The following is a 23308-nucleotide window of genomic DNA, read 5'->3' as shown; positions in this document are numbered from 1 at the left end:
CCTGATGGGTCTTTACGTGTACTGAAATGGCCCTAAAATATTAGACCAAATGCTCTATATACAGTACATGCAACTTTTGGATAAGAGATTTCCTCCTAGTCCCTTCTTTAAAACCATGAACATATGCTGATATGAGGGGCACTGTAGTATATTGCATTATGGATTGAGTGCCAACAGACATGTATGTGTTTATATTTATATGTATATATAGACAGGGATGGTGCGGCACTCACGGCGTAATAAAGTCACTCTTACGCTGTGAGTGCCGCACCATCCCCGCCTATATACCCTATCTTGTGACGGCACCGGCTACAGCTATTTACCTTCACTGGGAGTGCCGATTCCTGGACGTCTACTATGTATATATAGATGTATTTATCTATATATTAAAGTGGGGTTAGAGGGGGGCACCCACATTCATCTTGCCTCCGGGCGCCTGGTATAAACTTACGCCACTGCCTCCTATAGGTGTGTACTGTACATGGCTGCGGTGCTCTCCTGAGAACGATGAACGGAATATGTGTACACACAGCTCTGTTATGGTCTCCCGCTACTTATACCTCCTATAGGTGTGTACTGTACATGGCTGCTGTGCTCTCCTGAGAATGATGAACGGAATATGTGTACACACAGCTGCATCAGGGATCACTGATTTACATATAACATGACGCATATATACATCAGTGTTATACATTTCCACTAAATTTAATTATCCACTGTATGTGTAGTTACCTTTATTGTATTGTAAAAAGTTAACAAGTAAAATGACAAACAACAACAAAAATTACACAACATAAACACAACTAAACAGGTTCTGTCCCCTCGGCCTCTCTAATGCCGACTCATCCTCCGCTTCAGCTCAGTCATCTTTTCTAGTTTCCGCTCGGCGCTGCGATCAGTTGCCTTTTGCAGGCTGTCGTGGTATTTTTCTAGCGCACTTTTGAAACTTGTCATAACATTCTGGAAAGACCATAGGGAGAGATGAGATTAATACGACACAAGGCTGAGTCCAACCTCGCTACGAGCCTATCACATTAAACACCAGGCAAACCGGGTATATCAGAGTTCACTCATTCCACCAGTGGCAGGAACCTGGCTGGGTAATACAAGGCTTGGATGGAAATAATATAAAATACACCCGTAGACAGATTATACAGGGGGCAGGTAAGGAGCCACAAGGTTCACAAAGAAAACACATTAATATAGAAGAAACCTCTTGCAGCTATATGTAATAATATACCCTACCAGCTGGAGACAAATCCTAAACATGAAGTTATATTTTAAAATTTGTTTTTTTAAATTAAAATGTTGGGTAACACTATCCCTCATAGACTAGTACACAATATGCAACCTGGCACTGATGCAGCTGTGGCCCAGCCACGGCCAGGCAGATGTGACGAGATCAGAGATCGTACCTGAAATCTCTTCTTTGCTTCCTCTGCTGTCTCATTCAGCTGATCCCTCTTACTGTTGAATTGCTGGATCTCTAGCAGAACATGAGACACCCGCTCGTGCACGGCCTGTCTCTTTTCTTGGATGTGACTGCAGACACTGCAGAAACAATGTTATGTTATATACAGGACTGTGCCCAGAATTGTTCTCACACTGGTTAGAGCGAATCTTTCCCATACACAGCAATATAATATCACAGAAGCTACACCACCAGGCAGGAGGCCACACTTACTCCAATATCTCTTTCTGCCGCAGCTCATAGTCCTCCAGCTTCCTCTGGTTTTTAATATCAAACTTTGCAAGTTTCTCCTTCTTTACAACGATCGATCGTTTCAGCTGCGCGTCCTCGTTAGTCACCGAATTCAGCTCCAGGTTCTTATTTACAATGTTCTCTTTCTTGTGTCTCGTCTGCAAGCAAACAAAGCCGCACAATGAGACCGCTCCCGGATACAGCTCCGCCCCGGGATTCCGCACACAGTGACATCGTGCGTACCTCTTCCTGTATCTTCCCGTACACCTGCAGGTTGGCTTCAATGCTGTGTAGCTTCTTATTGTAAGTCTCTACATCAGACAGCCACAACGCCGCCGCCGCGACCCTCTCCCGGTAATGGTCATAGCTCTCGCTGATCTCTTGCTGTGAACACAGAGTTACAGAACTTAGAAGAGGATGATGGCGGATAGAGAGTGTGATTTAGGGATGGACACCACTTGCATTGCTGCTTCCTCAATGGAAGTGATCATTCCCCATCAACCCGCTGATACCTGTTAGCGTTCACAGTTGTTGCCGCCCCCCCCCAATAACTGGATACTGCTTCTCCCCCATACTGATCTGACCCCTGAGTGCCGCATCTCATCACCACCATCGATCGCACCATCGGACTCGAGTCTAAGGCTACTCTGGGCGGCAGTCCCCGCTCCAGAGCAAGAGGCCAGGAAATCCATGTCAGAAGACACCGGCCTCACCACTCCTGGGAAACGGGACCGGCATATAGGAACAGCCATGGCATATGAATCATAAACCATGTACATCTCTCAATCAACCTGGAGCCTGGAGAGTTTACAGCCGCCTGTGGGACTATTACAGCCAGACAATGGTCTCGGCCTAGGAATCCGCTGTAAGCTTATACCATGGCCAAGCCGGGCTCATGCAGTGTGTAGCGGTTCTGTCTCCAGGCGCACATACTACTGATCACCTACCCGCGCTTGTTTCAGTCTGTGCACATTTTCCTTCATCCTCTGGGTCTTACTCTTCCGCTGCTCTGGGGATTCCACAATCTGACTTTTCATACGCTCTTGTTCTTCCTTCATGGTGGCGATATCAAGTTTGTACTCGTTCTAACGCAAAGGGCGAAATGTATCAGTTAGCAAAGGCTGGACTGGCTGTTATGCAGAACACATGGCGAGCGCCTGAGAACGAACCCTGATCTCAGTGGGGTAACGTTACAGAAGGAATGACACGGACGTCAATGATTCCCATCATCACATTCACCCGCTGAACACTTTACTCACCATTTTCTTTTTTAGTTCTGCAAAGTCGGCTTTTTTCTGTGCAATTTTATCCTTATAAGAAGCCTACAGGAGAAAACAATACAACGGTTTGCTGGTCATTATATGGGGTGGAGTGGGTGACGACAAATATACTACAACAAAGGAGTTCAGGTTCAATCAGATGACCTACAAATATTTAAAGTAATTGTTGCGTCTCTCCCACTGCCGCATTACAGCGCAATTCAGAATACGTCCTAATTATTCCCATATATTTTAGGCAGATTCCTTTCCGTTATAATAAATTGGCCAAACCATGAATTGGGTCAAGGTGAAAAGTCCTAAAGACAACTGAACGCAGGACTAAATGACACAGGAAGACCCTCTGTAGTGATCACTTACATCTTTTGCGCTGTATTCCTGACTTATTGTCTGCTGCATGTCATGGATATCGCTGGACAGAGCTTTGAATTCGGCTTGCTGCTCCGGTGGGACCGTCCTACGGCGGAATAATAATAACAAAAAAAATAATAGTTATTGAGCTATTTCAGTAGAAGTCACCTGATCGACCGACCGGTCTTTAACTGGCCGCATTCTGCAATTTAACCCTTTGAGTGCTAAACGAATTTGTCAAAATAAATGTTAAAATTGCCAAGCAAACCCTTTTTTTTTTTAACCATTTGAGTGCCAACAGTGCTGTGAGAGATCCTCAAAATGGGCCAAGATGTATCAAGCTTCAAAATAAATAAGAGTGATAAAAAGGGATTTTTGTAAGAACTTACCGTTCAAATCCCTTTCTCTGATATGGTCCTGGTGACACAGCTCAACACTGGGATGTAGGAGGGTCCGAAGGAGCCAGGCACCTATCCTAAAGCTTTTAGAGGGTAGGCTCCTCCCCTACTGCATCCCGGACTCTTCAGTTCAATCTTTCAAAGCCACTGGAATACATTAACTCAGTACAAACGCCTGCACATATTATATGCACATTTTTCAACAATAACTGTTTATCAACCAATTTAACATGAACATCATGAACACTGGCATACTTACTGAGCGTAAGGGAGGGATCGCTGTGTCACCAGGACCATATCAGAGAAAGGGATTCGAACGGTAAGTTCTTACAAAAATCCTTTTTTCTCTTTCAATGGTCCTGGTGACACTGGGACGTTCCAGAGCCGGTCCTTTGGGTGGGTACGCTCAGGTCTGCAGCTCTCAGCACTGCTCGCCCGAATGATGCGTCCTCCGACGCGAACTCATGGAATCTATAGAATTTGGCAAATGTATGAACAGATGACCAAGTGGCAGCCCTGCAAACCTGCTCAGCTGTGGCCCCATGTCGAACCGCCCAAGAGGTGGCAACCGACCTGGTGGTGTGCGCATTAATTCTAGCCGGAACAGGCCTTCCAACTTTTGTGTACGCAAATGCTATCACAGAGCGCAACCACCTAGCAATTGTCTGCCTAGATGCAGGCCAACCAATCTTGTGTATGTCATACAGCACTAACAAGGTATCAGTCTTTCTGACACGCTTAACTCTGTCCACATAAATGCGTAAGGCACGCACAACATCCAAATTCCTCAATTTGTCCCTTTTTCTAGAACCCTCTGGGGGTTGAAACACAGGCAGAACTATCTCCTGATTTAGATGGAAAGCAGAGACTACTTTCGGCAAAAACTGAGGTACCGTCCGCAGAACTGCTCTATCATCATGAAATATCAGAAAAGGAGACTTGCATGACAATGCTCCTAACTCTGACACCCTCTTTGCCAATGCTACTGCCAACAAAAATACCAGCTTCCATGTGAGAAACTTAAGGTCCGCCGACCTTAATGGTTCAAACGGTGCCTTCTGAAGGCATTCCAAAACCAGTGACAAGTCCCAAGGCGCTACTGGCTGTTTGTAGGGAGGTTTCAACCGAGACACCCCTTGTAGAAAAGTTTGAATTTCCGGAAATATAGCAATCCTTTTCCGGAAGTAGATGGACAAGGCCGATATCTGCACCTTCAATGATTGAAGGCTTAACCTAGAAGAAAACCCATCCTGCAAAAATTCCAACATTTTTGTCAACTTAAAACGTGATGTATGAGCCTTTCGTCTCTCACACCATCGAATATAAGTCTTCCAGACCCTATAATAATTTGTCGAAGACACTGATTTCCTGGCCTTAATCATGGTGTTAACCACTGCATCTGAGAATCCTTTATTTTTTAGAATGGCGGTCTCAATAGCCAGGCCGTCAAAGTTAATCGAGCTGAATCCAGATGATTGAACGGACCTTGTTTTAGAAGGTCTGGCCTCAGAGGTAGACGCCACGAGTCCACAGACAATCTCTGAAGCCTCGAGTACCAGGACCTCTTTGGCCAATCTGGGGCCACTAAGATCACCGGGATCGCCTGATCCTGTATTCTTTTCAACAGTCTCGCCAGCATTGGAACTGGCGGAAAAACATATAGGAGATTCCCCTCCCAGGGGGTAGTCATGGCATCCACTGCTTCTGCCAGTGGATCCCTTGTTCTGGCATAAAATCTGGGCACCTGATGGTTGAACCTGGATGCCATCAAGTCCACATCCGGAGTTCCCCACTTCAAGGTAATCTGATAAAATACTTGGGGATTTAGACTCCATTCCCCTTCCTTCAGCTCCTCCCTGCTCAGGAAGTCAGCCTCTATATTCTTCACTCCTGGTATGAATATAGCTGAAACATTCTGTTCCGCCCACAGGAAGATTCTGGACACCTCCCACATGGCCAATTTGCTGCGTGTACCTCCCTGGTGATTCAGATACGCCACAGCTGTGGCATTGTCGGTCTGAATCCTTAAAGGGAGGTTCTGTAACCTGTCTCCCGCCATAGAAATCACTTTCCAGACAGCTCTCAGCTCAAAGATGTTGATCGGAAGAGCAGACTCCTCTGGAGTCCACAAGCCCTGCAGCCGCAGGTCCAAGACTACTACCCCCCAGCCCCTCAGGCTGGTGTCGGTGGTTACTACCAACCAGTTCCAAGTCTGCAATGACCGACCCCACTGAAGGGAATCCACGTCCGTCCACCATTTCAGAGAGTCTCGAGTATCCGAAGACAGCACTATCTGCTCTGACTTCATGGTCTGTGTGTTTCCTGACCACACCGTCAAGATGTTCCACTGGAACACCCGAGAGTGGAACCTGGCAAACTGCAGCGTCTCGAACGACGCCACCATTTTCCCCAGGAGCTTGAGGCACCTCCACACTGATGTGCTCCGAGAGCTGAGAATCTCCTGGACTAAGGCGACCAGATACCTGGCCTTTGCCTCCGGAAGAAATACCTGATGTAAATGGGTATCCAGAATGACTCCCAAGAATAGGAGCCTCTGTGATGGTACCAACTGTGACTTTTGTAAGTTTAAAAGCCAGCCGTGAGCCTGCAAAAAACTGATGGCTTCTGCCAAATGACTCTGTAACTTGTCTGCTGACTCTGCTTTGAACAGCAGGTCGTCTAAATAAGGTATCACTGTGATTCCCCTGAGCCGCAGTACAGCCGCCATCACAGACATTATTTTCGTGAATACCCTTGGTGCAGTGGCTAGACCAAAGGGCAACGCCTGGAACTGTAAATGCAGGTCTCCTATCGCAAACCTCAACAAGGCCTGATGTTCTGGGTGTATAGGAACATGAAGATACGCGTCCTGGACATCCATGGATGCCAAAAATTCTCCCTGGTCCAGGCTTAGAGCACTGACCGTAGAGACTCCATTTTGAAATGGTCTACCCATAAATGGACATTTAGAGACTTCAAATTTAGTATTGGTCTGAAAGACCCGTCTGGTTTGGGCACCAGAAACAGAGTGGAGTAAAAGCCTTTCTTCCACTCTGCCCTGGGAACCAGAATCACCACCCCCTTCTCTAACAGGGAGTGAGCTGCTCTTAACAGAGCTGTACGCAGCCGAGCTTCCTTTGGTAAAGATGTGGGGATAAATCTTCTCGGAGGAAGACCTTTGAAAGGGATTTTGTAACCCTGGGCTATAATGTCTAACACCCAGGAATCCTGGTCTAGAGAAGCCCATGCGTCCTTGAAATGTGGACCTTTACCACTGCCGGGCAAATCCCCTGACAGTCATGCGGAGGGTTTGTCCTCTCCTTTGGTGACAGGTTTCTTGTGAAAGGAGCCAAACTTAGACTTCGGGGCCTTGCCCCTGGAAGACTGAAACTTTCCCCTAAATGACTGTCCTCGAAAGGACGCACCACCTCTAGGGGAGGGCCGAAAGGACGGCCTAAAAGCAAAAAATCTGGATGTCTGCTTTGCCGTGGGGGCAGGTAGGAACGTACTCTTGCCGCCCGTGGCCTGTTTAATGATCTCTTCTAATTCAGATCCAAATAATAACTTTCCTTTGAAAGCTAAAGTTTCTAAGGCCTTCTTAGACTCATTGTCTGCCTCCCAGGCCTTAAGCCAGAGTACTCTCCTGGCATTGATAGATACTGTGGACACTCTGGTCGCCATCTTGAGCGCTTCCTCCTCTGCTTCTACCACATACTCTGCAGCTGCCTTAAGCTTCTCCGCCAGCAGCAATACACCAGGGTCAGCCTGCAGCATGGTGCATAATTCACTAGCCCACTCAATCATGGCCTTAGAGACCCAGGCTGAGACAATAAGAGGACGTAGGGTGAATCCCACCCCTTCAAATATGGCTTTGAGGTTACCCTCCAGCTTTTTGTCCACAGGATCCTTAAAAGCTGCGCCCCCTTGTACTGGTAATACAGTAGCCTTAGACAAACGTGCCACAGAGGCATCCACAACTGGCACTTTCTCCCAGAGCTCCGCATGAGACTCTGGCATGGGGTACAGACTTAGGAATCTTAGGCATCTGCAGCCTTTTATCAGGGGTTTTCCAAGCCCCTTCCAACAATTCCTGTAAACCTTCATCAGAAGGAAAGGTAACAGCCTCCTTACGCTGTCGTTTAAACACACCTTTAGCAGGAGTTTTATCCTCCACTGAAAGCTTTAGAGCCTGTTTTACAGCCGTAATAAGATCCTCAACTCCTGCTGCAGAGGAATCTTCCAAATCATCACCCTGTTCCCAGGGGATATCAGTATACGCTCCCTCCTCTTCCTCTACCAATAAAGGCACCGAGTAATGTCTTTTAGGGGTCCCTACAGCATCAACATCAATTTTGTCTAGTAAATCACTAAACCTGTTGATCCCCTTTGCAGTATCCTGCATCACCTGTATGAAGGCAGGATCTGCCTGGGTAAGAGGCAAGGAGCCAGAGGACTGCTGAGATGATGACATAGGTCTCTGAGACATTACCAAGGCATCACCCTGTCTGTCCAGTAATTGCACTAAGGCATTAACTGACCTGCCCAGGGCACTAGCCCACGCGGGTTCAATCTGCTCTGCCCTCTGGGGTTCACTCCCCATGGGTCTCACAGCAGCGCAAGCCATACACAAGCCCCCCTTGGCCATCTGCTCAGGTGTAAATTTCTGTGAACACACATTACAAGCGCTCAGTGTAATAAGGGCTCCCTCCCCCAAAACCACAGCTTGTTGCTCAGACATGATGACAAGTAACCCAAACAGTGCATACAATGTACAACAGCGCTTATACAGGGTTAATGCACGCAGTCACTTATCTGTCTGTCGGTTTCAGATGCGGGGAAACGATGCCCAGGAAATCCAAACACTCTGCCAGGATCTGTAAGCCAGCTCAGCTCCGCTGCAAGCGTTCTGAAAGGCGCCAAAAACAGAGTGAGGGAAGGGACCAAGTCCCTGCTGCTGCGGGGTCTGTGACTTTTGGCGCCAACCACCCCCAGTAAGCCGCTCCCTTAGTAGGATTTCCTAGTTCCAGTATCTCCCCCTCGGCTGGGTACCACTTGGAACATGCCTGTAACAACACTGCTGTCCTCTCATATCAGGAGCTCAGTGTGTAAGCTCCACAGAAAATGGCCGCCGCCATCACGGAGTGCCTGTCCCCCATGATCCCCACCTAGCGTGAAGCCGGTTTCAGGACGCTCCGGAGCCCAGGCAGCTTCTTAAAAGAAGCTGTAAGCGCTGCACAGGGAGGCCAGACAGCGTCTCCCCTGTGCACAGCGAGCTGACAGGACGCATTTCTGTCAGCTCCTGCTGCGCTAGCAGTGTGAGGATTCACTAGAAGAATCCTCACACTGTGCCTACCTAGCTAGAGTGAAATTTAATAAATTAATAAAAAAAACCTAACTACTCTAATTTTTCAGCTGCTCACGCAGCTCTTTAGAATAGCACCCACTCCAGTGGGCACCTAACACGAACTGAAGAGTCCGGGATGCAGTAGGGGAGGAGCCTACCCTCTAAAAGCTTTAGGATAGGTACCTGGCTCCTTCGGACCCTCCTACATCCCAGTGTTGAGCTGTGTCATCAGGACCATTGAAAGAGAAATAGATAAAGTGATAAACCACCAGCCAATCAGTTCCTTCCTGTTATATTTCAAACCCAGCCTGTAACATGACAGGTAGGAGCTGATTGGCTGGATGTTTATCACTCTCCACTTCACAGCGACTATTCTTTTTTTTGGGTGCAATTTTTAACTGAACGTCAATTAATTGACTCGGCCGCATTTGTATTTATTTATACTACAAGAACAGTCGCTGTGAGCGGCGCTGGCATTTTTTAGTGGATATTTTGAAGATCGCTCACAGCAATGTTGGCACCCAAAGAGTTAAACCTGCAGGATTATACATTGAGAAGGGGGCACCAGAATTTCTGCACGGTGTACCAACATTTTGAACCTTAAAATACAAATATTCCCGTCCTTTTCACCTGCAGATGTACAGGGATAATGGATGGAGAGTTCGCTCCTAAGACACTTACATGAGTTTCTTGAGCTTCACTTCTAACTCCTGAATTGTCCTCTGCTGTTGGTTCAGGTTCTCCAGAGCAGATTTCTGCAACAAGACAGTACCGGTATCATCCCCAAACGAAGTGCATTAACATTTTATAGATCTATACTTTTATCCGGTCTTACATAGCTCATGCAGAACCCGGTGTACATCTCCTTGCGGGTGAAACGAAAGTGGAGGAAGTTGACGATCCCGCTCAGCAAGTAGAGAGTGCGCTTCCCTTCTGCGTAAAACAATGTTCTTATGGTTACTTATTGCCAGCGGCCAGCTCGCGGTTACTCGGCCATTATCACAGATCACACTTACTGGGATTCAAGACATCCGCCGGGTGGAAATCATACACTCGGCACATGACCAAGAATCGTGGCCTGAAAAACGCAGAGACGGAGGTTACTAGGTACATACGGCAACGAATCCGGGGAAAAATGACAGACCAGGGCTCACATACAGTCAGGGCCTCTCCTGTTACACAGACCCATCGCTAGGGCTCGTGAGATCCCCAACATAGAATTTGACGGCAGATAAGAACCATTTGGCCCATCTAGTCTGCCCCTGTTATTACCCTTCAGGTAAACTCAACCCTTTTTATTCCTTATTTCTTTGTAAGGATATTCATATGCCTATCCCAAGCATGTTTAAATTGTTCTACTGTCTTAGCCTCTACCACCTCTGATGGGAGGCTATTCCACTTATCCACTACCCTTTCTGTGAAGTAATTCTTTCTAACATTTCCCCTGAACCTACCTCCCTCCAGTTTCAGTGCATGTCCTTGTGTTTTATTACTTCTTTTCCTTTAAAGAAAATTTCCCTCCTGTACTATGTTAAAACCCTTGATATATTTGAAGATTTCTATCATGTCCCCACTTTCCCTTCTCTGCTCCAAACTATACATGTTAAGATCTTTTAGTCTTTCCTGGTACGTTTTGTAATGTAGGCCATGAACCATTTTAGTTGCCCTTCTTTGTACACTCTCCAATGTATTTATATCCTTCTGAAGATATGGTCTCCAGAACAGGACACAGTATTCCAGATGAGGTCGTACCAATGACCTATACAGTGGCATTATTACGTTTTTTTTCTGCTACTGATTCCTCTCCCTATGCAACCAAGCATATGACTAGCCTTCCTCATTGCTTTGTTGCATTGCCTCCCTGCCTTTAAGTCACTTGAAATAGTGACTCCTAGATCTCTTTCCTCCTCAGTAGTTTCCATTATAGTACCCTTGATACTATATTGAGCCTTTGGGTTTTTGAGTCCCAAGTGCATAATTTTGCATTTTTTAGCATTAAACTGTAGTTGCCATTCTCTTGACCAATTCTCAAGTTTACTTAGATCATCAGTCATTTGATTTACCCCTCCTGGTGTGTCTACTCTGTTGCATATCTTTGTATCATCTGCAAAAAGGCATACTTTCCCTTCAATACCATTTGCAATGTCACTAACAAAGATATTAAAGAGCACATGGAACAACAACATCCACAACTAGGAGACAGACACAGCCGTCTGATCAATGTAAAAACAAAAGTATACATACATGAAATTAATAGTATGAGCCACTGGCGCAAATCCCTCAACAAGATGTGGAAACTGGATTTCTAAGCCCACCGGCACCTGCAACATGAACATATTAATATACAGTTTATATAATATATCAAACTTCTGAGTTGTGCTCCTATAGCAAATGCTGCTGTGTGAATAGATGCCGTGTTTGAGTGCATGCCATCTATTCACATTAACTGAAGAGCTTGGGGGAGCCCAGCACCGCACTCCCATTAATGGCGCCACGGATAGGGTACGCCCCCATATTTGGCACCCTTTTATAGCAGGAACATTATACAGAGCCTAATAGTGCTTGATTCAACAGTGCTCCAAAAGTACATAACCTTTAACTTAATATAATAATGTATTATAATATAATATAAAAAGCGTCAGCTTAAAAAGCTAATACTTGATGAAGTCTTTGGACAGCCGGAATGCATTAAGCCAGTTCTTATGGACCGCTCTTTGTTACCGATTAATATGTACAGATCGTCTGTTATTGGTTTTACATTAAAAAAAAAAAAAAAAAAAAAAAAAAAAAATCTCCCGTGTGCGTTTTATGGTACCATGTGTAATAATTATATCCTATATAATAAACAACTAATGCTGCTCCTCACCTCTACGGTAGGAAATAAAGTGTTAACAGGTAAATGCTGCCCAAGCGCAGCCCGTCTCCTTCCCGCCCCTCACAGTGCGAAAAAATTGTATACTGTTTTGAAGTTAATGTGTGCGCACCTTTGGAGGATGGTTGCTGCTTGTGTCAAGCACTTTTCTATGTGTGGCCTGATTTAGAGATGGGCGCAGGACGTGTCCCTTTGAATGAAGCAGCGATGGGCAGAAATGCCGACGTTCCTTAGAGATCCCTCCTGCTGCCGTTACATTTTTACACATCGCCGCTGCATCCAAAGACAGCGATCCGAGTGCTGCATCCGAAGGGCCGGCTCAGGATCCAAACACCCTTGTGCGGAAACAGCTCAGCCGCAGCCAGGAAACCTGTCCGGCGCGCGCGGTGTATGACGGTTCACGTCCATCTCTTACTGAGGCCCATATATTATTCTCCTATTACAGGTATACTTGCTATCATGCAGGTCCTCACCATATAGAACTGTTCCACTCTGTGGCCGAACACCTCCTGCAGGACTCGCATGAAGATCTTCTGGATCCATTCCGTCTGCAAAGTCATTCAGAACATTAAACCTCGGGTTTGGCTTTACGAGAACATAAGTCATTTACATAGCGCCTCAACAGGAGATTACGCTGCATGCTGGGTGACTTCCAAGGAATAAGGGGTCTATGTACTAAACCTAGGAGAGAGATAAAGTGAACCTGAGATAAAGTAATCACCCAACCATTCCTCAAACACAGGCTGTAACGTGGTATTTGGGAATTGATTGGCCGGTACGTTGGGGCCGATTCTGATTCCAGTTACTCACTCGCTGGGCCGTTCACCATGGGGAGGATGGGACGCGGGCAGTGCTGGGCCATGGGAATGCCCAGTTTGGGGGGGTATTTTCACTGCTTAGCAAGCTATTCGCCAAATACGGGGCGGGCACTGTCGTCATCCACCTGCGCTGAGCAGACATCACCACACCTGCGTTCCCAGGGGGCGTTCACCTGCTCCCGCCCCCCCCCCCTTCCTTTACGATATAAATGGCTCAGCAATGTTAAAATTAGCAGAAGAGGTTCGCTCATGGTGTTTGCGCATGTGGATAATCGCACATGCGCAAATCCCGAACATCGGGGACAAATTTGGACACAAATAAACCGGTCTGAATTAGCCGCACTTTTAAGTTGAGAACACATCCAGCAAGACCTGGACAGACACCTGACCAAGCCCGCGACAGACACCTGACCAAGCCCGCGACAGACACCTTACCTTGGGATTTGGGAACAGATCAGCCTTCACAAAGCTTTTAGCTTCAGCAGTAGTTAATATATGCTGCCGGAAGAAATTAACCTGGTCTTGTGCAGAAAACATGGGAAACGTCAGCTTATTCATATCTGCGCTGGTGTACTGTACGATGTGGGGAAGAAACAGAGAAATCCAGCAAAAATCTAAAATAAAAAAACATACATTTACAATACATGACAGACTCATTAATAGAGCAGTAATAACAGGTATTAGGAAACCCCACAGTATTATTAGATCTGGTAGATTTATATTATTAAATAACACTTCAAGCTGCAGATAATGGTTCATTCTGTAAATCAAAAAATATTACTGTTGTAGTAAAAGAATAAAAGGGTCTCAAAACCAGTCAATTTGATAAACATAATAGGTTTGTACGTACTCTCCCACATAGTTTTCCCTGTTCTTTCTGACCACCTACAGTTGTAGACCATATGTTATGGGTACAACTCTGATAATCCAGATGCCCTGACTAGTACGCTTAGCCATGGAGTTTGCATGTACTCTCTCAACAACTTTGGAGTTTACATGTACTCTCTTGGTGCAATGTTCCAACATTTGCTTTATAATATGTCCTTGCCTTTGAACTTGCCTCCTAGTTTATTTGAACTAGTCATGCTGCTTTCACACCGCAAAATCTGCTTAGACCCGGTCTTTAAAACGTTTATTAAAACAGGTCAGAGCAAACTAAAACCCCTTTCACACCGCACGTAAATACGGGGTCTTCAGCACGTTTGCTGTGTGAAAGCAGCTGGAGAACAGGACACAGTAGCTATGAGACAGGCTGCTGGTGTCACCACGGTGCCTTATACCCTCCAGCAATAACCTCAGGCTGCCGCACAGTGGTCAGCATTGCTACACACCCCGCCTTATACCCTCCAGCAATAACCACAGGCTGCAGCACAGTGGTCAGCATTGCTACACGCCCCGCCTTATACACCCTCCAGCAATAACCTCAGGCTACCGCACAGTGGTCAGCATTGCTACACACCCCGCCTTATACCCTCCAGCAATAACCTCAGGCTGCCGCACAGTGGTCAGCATTGCTACACACCCCGCCTTATACCCTCCAGCAATAACCTCAGGCTGCAGCACAGTGGTCAGCATTGCTACACGCCCCGCCTTATACACCCTCCAGCAATAACCTCAGGCTACCGCACAGTGGTCAGCATTGCTACACGCCCCGCCTTATACCCTCCAGCAATAACCTCAGGCTGCCGCACAGTGATCAGCATTGCTACACACCCCGCCTTATACCCTCCAGCAATAACCTCAGGCTGCAGCACAGTGGTCAGCATTGCTACACACCCCGCCTTATACCCTCCAGCAATAACCTCAGGCTGCAGCACAGTGGTCAGCATTGCTACACGCCCCGCCTTATACACCCTCCAGCAATAACCTCAGGCTACCGCACAGTGGTCAGCATTGCTACACGCCCCACCTTATACCCTCCAGCAATAACCTCAGGCTGCCGCACAGTGGTCAGCATTGCTACACACCCGCCTTATACCCTCCAGCAATAACCTCAGTCTGCCGCACAGTGGTCAGCATTGCTTCACACCCCGCCTTACACCCTCCAGCAGTAACCTCAGGCTGCTGCACATTGGTCAGCGTTGCTACACAACCCGCCTTACACCCTCCAGCAATAACCTCAGTCTGCCGCACAGTGGTCAGCGTTGCTACACAACCCGCCTTACACCCTCCAGCAATAACCTCAGTCTGCCGCACAGTGGTCAGCATTGCTACACACCCCGCCTTACACCCTCCAGCAGTAACCTCAGGCTGCTGCACATTGGTCAGCATTGCTACACAACCCGCCTTACACCCTCCAGCAATAACCTCAGGCTGCAGCACAGTGGTCAGCATTGCTACACACCCCGCCTTATACCCTCCAGCAATAACCTCAGGCTGCCGCACAGTGTTCAGCATTGCTACACACCCCGCCTTATACCCTCCAGCAATAACCTCAGGCTGCAGCACAGTGGTCAGCATTGCTACACACCCCGCCTTATACCCTCCAGCAATAACCTCAGGTTGCCGCACAGTGGTCAGCATTGCTACACACCCTGCCTTATACCCTCCAGCAATAACCTCAGGCTGCCGTACAGTGGTCAGCATTGCTACACACCCCGCCTTATACCCTCCAGCAATAACCTCAGGCTGCAGCACAGTGGTCAGCATTGCTACACGCCCCGCCTTATACACCCTCCAGCAATAACCTCAGGCTACCGCACAGTGGTCAGCATTGCTACACACCCCGCCTTATACCCTCCAGCAATAACCTCAGGCTGCCGCACAGTGGTCAGCAGTGCTACACACCCGCCTTATACCCTCCAGCAATAACCTCAGGCTGCAGCACAGTGGTCAGCATTGCTACACACCCCGCCTTACACCCTCCAGCAATAACCTCAGGCTACCGCACAGTGGTCAGCATTGCTACACACCCCGCCTTATACCCTCCAGCAATAACCTCAGGCTGCCGCACAGTGGTCAGCAGTGCTACACACCCGCCTTATACCCTCCAGCAATAACCTCAGGCTGCAGCACAGTGGTCAGCATTGCTACACACCCCGCCTTACACCCTCCAGCAATAACCTCAGGCTGCCGCACAGTGGTCAGCATTGCTACACACCCCGCCTTATACCCTCCAGCAATAACCTCAGGCTGCCGCACAGTGGTCAGCAGTGCTACACACCCGCCTTATACCCTCCAGCAATAACCTCAGTCTGCCGCACAGTGGTCAGCAGTGCTACACACCCGCCTTACACCCTCCAGCAATAACCTCAGGCTGCCGCACAGTGTTCAGCATTGCTACACACCCCGCCTTATACCCTCCAGCAATAACCTCAGGCTGCCGCACAGTGGTCAGCATTGCTACACACCCCGCCTTATACCCTCCAACAATAACCTCAGGCTGCCACACAGTGGTCAGCATTGCTACACGCCCCGCCTTATACCCTCCAGCAATAACCTCAGGCTGCAGCACAGTGGTCAGCATTGCTACACACCCGCCTTATACCCTCCAGCAATAACCTCAGGCTGCCACACAGTGGTCAGCATTGCTACACGCCCCGCCTTATACCCTCCAGCAATAACCTCAGGCTGCCGTACAGTGGTCAGCATTGCTACACGCCCCGCCTTATACCCTCCAACAATAACCTCAGGCTGCCGCACAGTGGTCAGCATTGCTACACACCCCGCCTTAGTAACCTCAGGCTGCAGCACAGTGGTCAGCATTGCTACACACCCCACCTTATACCCTCCAACAATAACCTCAGGCTGCCGCACAGTGGTCAGCATTGCTACACACCCCGCCTTAGTAACCTCAGGCTGCAGCACAGTGGTCAGCATTGCTACACACACCCCATTATTACATAGCGGATACTACTAGTGACACCAATGTGATACAGATCAGAAGAAGCAGTAACCCCGTGACTCACGTTACACCGTAGCTTCGCAGGAGCCGTTTTGTTATTACCGCGGTTACCGGGCTCTTTTCGAAATACGTGACGTCATCCGGCGTCGTCGGGGAGGCGTGGCCGCTACACGCACAGGAGCTCTGGCATTGGACACTCAGTGTGGGCGGGCACAGGGGGCGGCGACGTGTGCAGCTCTGACCATCCCAACATGGCCGCTATCCGCTGACGGAGGAGGGCGCTGCCGCAAAGGCTGCCGGGATGGCTCCATCCAGACAGAGAGGGATAGATTCCAATCTGCCCTTCACCGGGTGATTGGCTGCCAATCGCAGTCGCACAGCTGCTGGGCGGGGTGGGTGTAGCAGGAGGAGGAGGAGCACCCACAGCAGCACAGGGTTATCTCCTATATATTTGGCTACATCTGTCACTCAAAGTGGGTGTCTGTGTCTATAACGCTCTGTTCCTGGACTTTCCTCTTAATGTGTGATTGCCTTCATCTGTGCTGAACACCTTTCTGAGAAATTAACCTGTTTAAAACAGGTGATGGCAATCATACATTAAGGGGAAGTCTAGAAACAGAGCATTGTGTCCCTCCTGGAGAGGGTCATGTTGGGAGGTATGTGACAGAGAACCAGCCCAGTGAGCCCACAGACAGTGCCAGACACCCACTGCCTTCCCATGTTGCCCAGCACTGCTACTCCACAGCCACCAGGTGAGCGCCCCCCTCCCGCGATTTGCGGCAAAACCTCCCCCCCCCGCGCGCCCCCCCCCCTCCCGCGATTCGCGGCAAAAACACCCGCCCCCCGCGACCCCCCCTACCGCGATTCGCAGCAAAAACACCCCCGCGACCCCCCCTCCCGCGATTCGCTGCAAAAAGAACCCCCCCACGACCCCTCCCGCAATTCGCGGCATAACCACCACCCCGCGACCTCCCGCGAATCGCGGCAAACCCTCCCCCGTGACCCCCCCCGATTCGCGGAAAAAACACACCCCCCCGCGACCTCCCTCCCGCGATTCGCGGCAAAACCCCCCCCCCGCGACCCCCCCTTGCACGATTGGCGGCACCCCCCCTGCGATCCCCCTCCCGCGATTCGCGGCACACCCCCCCCCCCCGCAATTTGCAGCAGCCCCACGATGAAATGGCACATGCAAAACACTGACATGGCTATGGTCGACAATGAAAAAGGTTGACATGAGTTTTTGAAGATTTATTTTTAATTTTTTTAATTTTTTCATATTCATTGTCATGTGTCGACATGGACACCAATGAAGTGGCACACTTATGTCAACATTTACATGTGTTGACCTTTCTGTGTTGTGATTTTTTCTTGTGGCGATTCGCGTCACACCCCCCCGCAACCCCCCCTCCCGCGATTCGCGGCACCCCCCGTGACCCCCCACCTCCCGCAATTCACGGCAACCCCCCACCGGAACCCCTGTGAACCCCGCCCTCCCGCGATTCGCGGCACCCACCCCCGCGACCCCCCCTCCCGCAATTCGCGGCACCCCCCGTGATTCGCGGCAGCTCCAGAATTAAATTGCACATGGAAAACACTGACATGGCTATGGTCGACAATGAAAAAGGTTGACATGAGTTTTTGAAGGTTTTTTTTTTCATTTTTTGAATATTTTCATATTCATTCTCATGTGTCGACATGGACACCAATGAAGTGCCACACTTATGTCAACATTTACATGTGTTGACCTTTCTGTGTCGATTTTTTCTTGTGGCGATTTGCGTCACACCCCCCCCCACAACCCCCACTCCCGCGATTCACGGCACACACACACACACCTCCCCCGCGATTCTCGGCACCCCACCCCGTGACCCCCCCTCCCGTGATTCACGGCACACCCCCGCGACCCCCCCTCCCATGATTCGCCGCAACCCCCGCCCCGTAACCCCCCCTTCAGCGATTCGCGGCACCCACGCGACCCCCCCTCCCGCAATTCGCGGCACCCCCCCGCGATTCGCGGCAGCTCCAGAATTAAATTGCACATGGAAAACACTGACATGGCTATGGTCGACAATGAAAAAGGTTGACATGAGTTTTTGAAATTTTTTTTTTCATTTTTTGAATGTTTTCATATTCATTCTCATGTGTCGACATGGACACCAATGAAGTGCCACACTTATGTCAACATTTACATGTGTTGACCTTTCTGTGTTGATTTTTTCTTGTGGCGATTCGCGTCACACCCCCCCACCCCCCCCGCAACCCCCACTCCCGCGATTCACGGCACACACACACCCCCCCGCGATTCTCGGCACCCCACCCCGTGACCCCCCCTCCCGTGATTCACGGCACACCCCCCGCGACCCCCCCTACCATGATTCGCCGCAACCCCCGCCCCCGTAACCCCCCTCCCGCGATTTGCGGCAACCCACCCCGCGACCCCCCTCCCGCGATTCTCTGCAATCCCTCCCCTCCCGCGATTCGCAGCATCCACCCCCCCACAACCCCCCCTCCTGTAATTTGCGGCACCCCCCGCGACCCCCCTCCTGCAATTCGCGGCACCCTCCGCGACCCCCCCTCCCGCGATTCACGGACACCTAAGTTGCAATACAGGGCATCTTTCATACAATTCTAACCATATTTCTCATATACAAACGTTCACAAATTAAGGGGGCGCAGCCCCTTACGACGGTGTGAAGAGCGCCCGTAGGGCGCGATGAATCACCTAGTCATATATATACACACACACACACACATTAAGGTGGCGGCACCCTTGTGCAGGGGAATGCTGGGTAGTGGGCACAATCTTGTGATGCCGGGCTGTGTGGCATAGGTGGTAGTGGCAGATGCCAGTCTGTGAGTCCTGGTTGATACAAGGCACTGCTGGCTGCGAGGCATGGGTGATACCGTGCACTGCCAGTCTGTGAGGCATAGGTCTGGGTGCTGCTGGGCTGTGTGACATGTGTAATGCTAGGCATTGCCAGGCTGTGTGGCATAGGTGATGCTGGGCATGGGTGGCATACCCGGCATAACCCAGATACTCGCATGGGTGATACTGGCCAATGTCGGGCTGCGTGACATGGGTGATACTAGGCATGCCATGGGTGATACTGGCCAATGCCGGGCTGTGTGACATGGGTGACACTGGATGGGTAATACTGGCAAGTGCCGGGCTGTGCGACATGGGTGATACTGAGCATGGCATGGGTAATACTGGACGATGCCATTTTTCAACCTAAACTACTATGTAACATATGGTCCGATTCAGTCCTGTTCGTTCCGATCTGAATTCATCCCCGTTCCTGATGTTGGGGGTTTGTGAATGTGCAAATATTCACATTTTAACAATCACCAGAGCTTTCGCTCAATGTCAGACAGGGGGCTGTCACTGGGGTGTGCCCACAAAAATTACACCCCCAATCTAAACGCTGGTTGGACACCTGCAAACACAGGTGTGTCCATGTCACATGACGTCGGTGCCAGCCCCTGATTTGCCCATCACCGATATAGTAAGTATAGACCAGGGCCGGGCAATTGCGGCCCTCCAGATGTTGAGGAACTACACATCCCAGCATGCCTTGCATCAGTTTCAGCATAGCCACATAGCAAAACTAATGCAAAGCATCCTTGCAATTGCCCAGCCCTGGTATAGACCTTAATCTATGAGAGGAGGACACATAATTTGATGGTGAGGGCCGGGTGTGGATCATATTGTCGACACCACTTAGGTCGACAGTCATTAGGTCGACACCGTTAGGTCGACAGGTGGCAAGGTCGAAATGGGTTTAGGTCGACACAGCATTAGGTCGACGGGTTAGGTTGGAAGGTCAACATGTTTTTTTTTTTTTTTACTGTTTTTTGACCCGAATGTCGTCACAGTTGACATGGACACAGTTGGAAGTCAACCACAGCCCCTCGCATCGCTCACTACGCTCAATATGCTTCGGGCACGGTGCCTCACTGCGCTCGGCACACTATTTTATTCTCCCACCATGCCCTAGTGGATGGTAGGGCATGAAATACCGCATGTCGGCTCCAAAAACAGTAAAAAAAAACTTGTCGACATTCCGACCTGTCGACATAACCGATGTCGACCTAAGGCTGTGTCGACATAAAACCATGTCGACATTGACACATGTCGACCTTCACCCATGTCGACCTAGATACCTGTCGACCCAACGGTGTCGACCTAATGACTGTCGTCCTAAGTGGTGTCGACAATACGACCGTATCCCTGAGTGACAGTGGAATGATTTCTCCTCCGTGCGGCCGCGTGTAAGCGTACACATCCGCTACGCTCATCGGGCAGTGTTTATCTGCTTGCCAGGCAGTGAATATATGCTGCGTAACGAGCAGGTCTGAATTGGGCACATAGTTCCTCCCAGTCACTGAAGCTGCTGACCTGATCTATCTATATGGACAACGCATTCATAACCCCCCCCCCCCCTCCCCGAAAGCTCATACGTCTAGATGTCATCCTTGGCAGTTAAATAGGTGTGTAACTGATGGGCCAGTAGCCAGCCCAACCTGCCCTCATTGGCTACATGACCTGGCAAGCCACACGGTACACTAACCCCTTTCACACCGCATAAGTAACCTGGGTCAGACCCCGGTTATTGCTGATTCGTTCCAGGTCGATGTGTGATGTGAAAGCACCACAGTCAATAACCCGGGTCGAATAACCCAGTATTTCAACCCAGGAAAAAAGAAGGGTTATACAGGGGGCAGATGTAACTTGTGCAGAGAGAGTTAGATTTGAGGGAGTTATTTTGTTTCTGTGCAGGGAAAATACTGACTGCTTTATTCTTACACTGCAATATAGATCTCACTTTGAAGTAAAACCCCACCCAAATCTAATTCTCTCTGCACCTGTTACATCTGCCCCACCAGCAGTGCACATGGTTTTGTCCATTTGAGAAGGAATTTGCAAGTGAACCAGAATAAGGGCCCTTGTCTGTGAGCTATACAACAACTCTATGTGGGACGCTTGAATGAGAAATTGGAATCTGCACTCTCCTATAGAGGAGACCGGCTATTCCGGACTGTCAGTCAGAAATGGACGAACATCTGCCCAAGGACAGGCCTTGTCCCCGGTAACAACCACAATTGCTGTGCAATGTAAGCAGCAGAAATAGAGCCGGACCCTGGGGAGGAAATGGATTGGATTTCTGGTAATGGATAAGCCAAGCGTAGGCCGCTCAGTAAGGATTCAGAAGCAGCGTAAGAGATCGTACTCGATGTCTCCGAATAGGTGCTTTTAGGCCGTTCCTCCCATCCCCAAGTGGTCTCTACTCAGAAACCAGGTGGGGACTCGGGTAGGCATGAACTGTATTAACAAGGAAATTCTAGGCCCCGATGCACGATTTTAAAGGATTATGCGATCGATTGTGGGCACAGCGTGAGGTATTTTGGTGCGATGCGTGGCCTCGTGGGTCGAGAGGTCGCTATACTGATCACAAGCGCTGCACAAATGATAGGACCGCAAGCCATCCCGACCGCAGTAGATCGTATGTGTTTTATAGCATCGTATGCAGGTTGCGCTAATGTATGGCCAGCATTATTCAGACCCCAGGGCAGCCATTATAGTGGGATGTACCCAATTACACTGGGGGTAATTCAGACCTTACTGCACAGCTGCCAATTTGCAGCAGCCAGCATTCAGGTAGAAATCCCCTCTGGCAACTAAATGTGCGAATGGATATGTATGGCTGCTGTTTATTATGAACAGGTGAGGTGACGTCACCCAGCAGCGTCAGGGAGGCACGCCAGCCAGTATACACACGGGTGCAGTGACAACTGTGGTCCTGCCCGTCCCAACATGGCCGCCTCGCAAGGACAGAGGAGGACCGCGCCGCTAAGGCTGCTGGTCTGGCCCCTCCCAGAGCGTGGCACCGCCTTCCACTGCCGGCGCTGGGCTGCCAGTCACGGCTCTGCTGGGCGGGGCGTAGCAGTATGGGCGGAGGCTGTAGTGTACGGTGCCCCAGCTGGGACATTCCGCTGCGCTGGTGAACGCGCACGTCACAGCCCGATCCGCTCTCCGCCCTGAACCTGAGCGAGGAGACCGGGGACAGTGGTGCAGGTGAGGGGACATGACAGCGGGACAAGGGGCAGGACACCGGACAGACATCAGGAAGCGGCACGCCCGGTGGGAGTCTGCCGCATTCCCGATACCGGGGATCTGACTGGGTTCTCTACACCCCTCACAGCCGGTACATGCAGGGTCTGAGGTGGCAGCATCGGGGCCGGAGTGCGGGATGGGGATGCCGGGGTCTGCGGGAGGCTTGTGTGGCAGCGGATCCAACCAGTGATGAGGATGCGGGGACCCTCCCTGTGTCTAGAGCACAGGATAACATGATGGCTGCTGGGCACTGCCAGGCTGAGTGGCATGGCTCTATATGGGCACTGACAGGCTGTATGTGATGACTGATGCTGACCACCGCCAGTCTGTGTGTGATGGCTGATGCTGGCCACTGACAGTCTGTACGATGGCTCTATATGGGCACTGCCAGACTGTGGCATGGTTCTGTATGGGCACTGCCAGCTTGTGTGGCATGGTTCTATATGGGCACTGCCAGCCTGTGTTTGATGGCTGTTGCAGGGCACTGCCAGTCTGTGTGTGATGGCTGATGCAGGGCACTGCCAGTGTGTGTGTGATGGCTCTATATGGGCACTGCCAGTCTGTGTGGCATGGCTCTATATGGGCAC

At 49.8% G+C, this 23308-nt stretch overlaps 2 protein-coding genes across 14 annotated transcripts in view; one reads left to right on the top strand and one right to left on the bottom strand.

Moving 5' to 3' along the window:
* Positions 1-717: 717 nt before the first annotated feature.
* NUF2 (NUF2 component of NDC80 kinetochore complex) lies at positions 718-16835 on the bottom strand. The gene is made up of 14 exons (XM_083180954.1): positions 16671-16835; positions 13198-13376; positions 12418-12492; positions 11317-11393; positions 10089-10150; positions 9908-10005; positions 9754-9827; positions 3340-3436; positions 2962-3024; positions 2650-2787; positions 1946-2086; positions 1685-1860; positions 1416-1551; positions 718-960 (listed from the first exon to the last, which is right to left on the bottom strand). Exons 2-14 carry the CDS (start codon positions 13318-13320, stop codon positions 832-834), a joined length of 1389 nt encoding a protein of 462 aa, XP_083037080.1. The 5' UTR covers positions 13321-13376; positions 16671-16835; the 3' UTR covers positions 718-831.
* A 5712-nt stretch (positions 16836-22547) lies between these two features.
* The window catches only part of ERC1 (ELKS/RAB6-interacting/CAST family member 1), a 124723-nt gene continuing 123962 nt past the window's right edge, over positions 22548-23308 (top strand). For 12 of the 13 annotated variants that reach the window (XM_083180947.1, XM_083180945.1, XM_083180944.1 and 9 more), the window contains exon 1: positions 22548-22682. The gene's annotated coding sequence lies outside the window, so the exon portion shown is untranslated. Of the gene's footprint in view, positions 22813-23308 lie in introns of all 13 variants that reach the window. The other variant, XM_083180940.1, reaches the window with a different exon arrangement.

The sequence above is a fragment of the Crinia signifera genome, chromosome 4 (genome assembly GCF_055691185.1).
Source record: "Crinia signifera chromosome 4, ASM5569118v1, whole genome shotgun sequence".
In the NCBI taxonomy this organism is placed as follows: Eukaryota; Metazoa; Chordata; class Amphibia; order Anura; family Myobatrachidae; genus Crinia; species Crinia signifera.
The sequence above is the reverse complement of the archived record's forward strand: the minus strand, read 5'-3'. Positions and strand labels throughout refer to the sequence as shown.

Coding starts and splice junctions, on each gene's coding strand:
- NUF2 (XM_083180954.1), bottom strand. CDS start 13,320: ATGAATAAGCTGACGTTTCCCATGTTTTCTGCACAAGACCAGGTTAAT. Junction 12,493..13,197: donor ATCTGTTCCCAAATCCCAAG/GTAAGGTGTCTG, acceptor ATGACTTTGCAG/ACGGAATGGATCCAGAAGAT. Junction 961..1,415: donor AAGCAAAGAAGAGATTTCAG/GTACGATCTCTG, acceptor TGGTCTTTCCAG/AATGTTATGACAAGTTTCAA.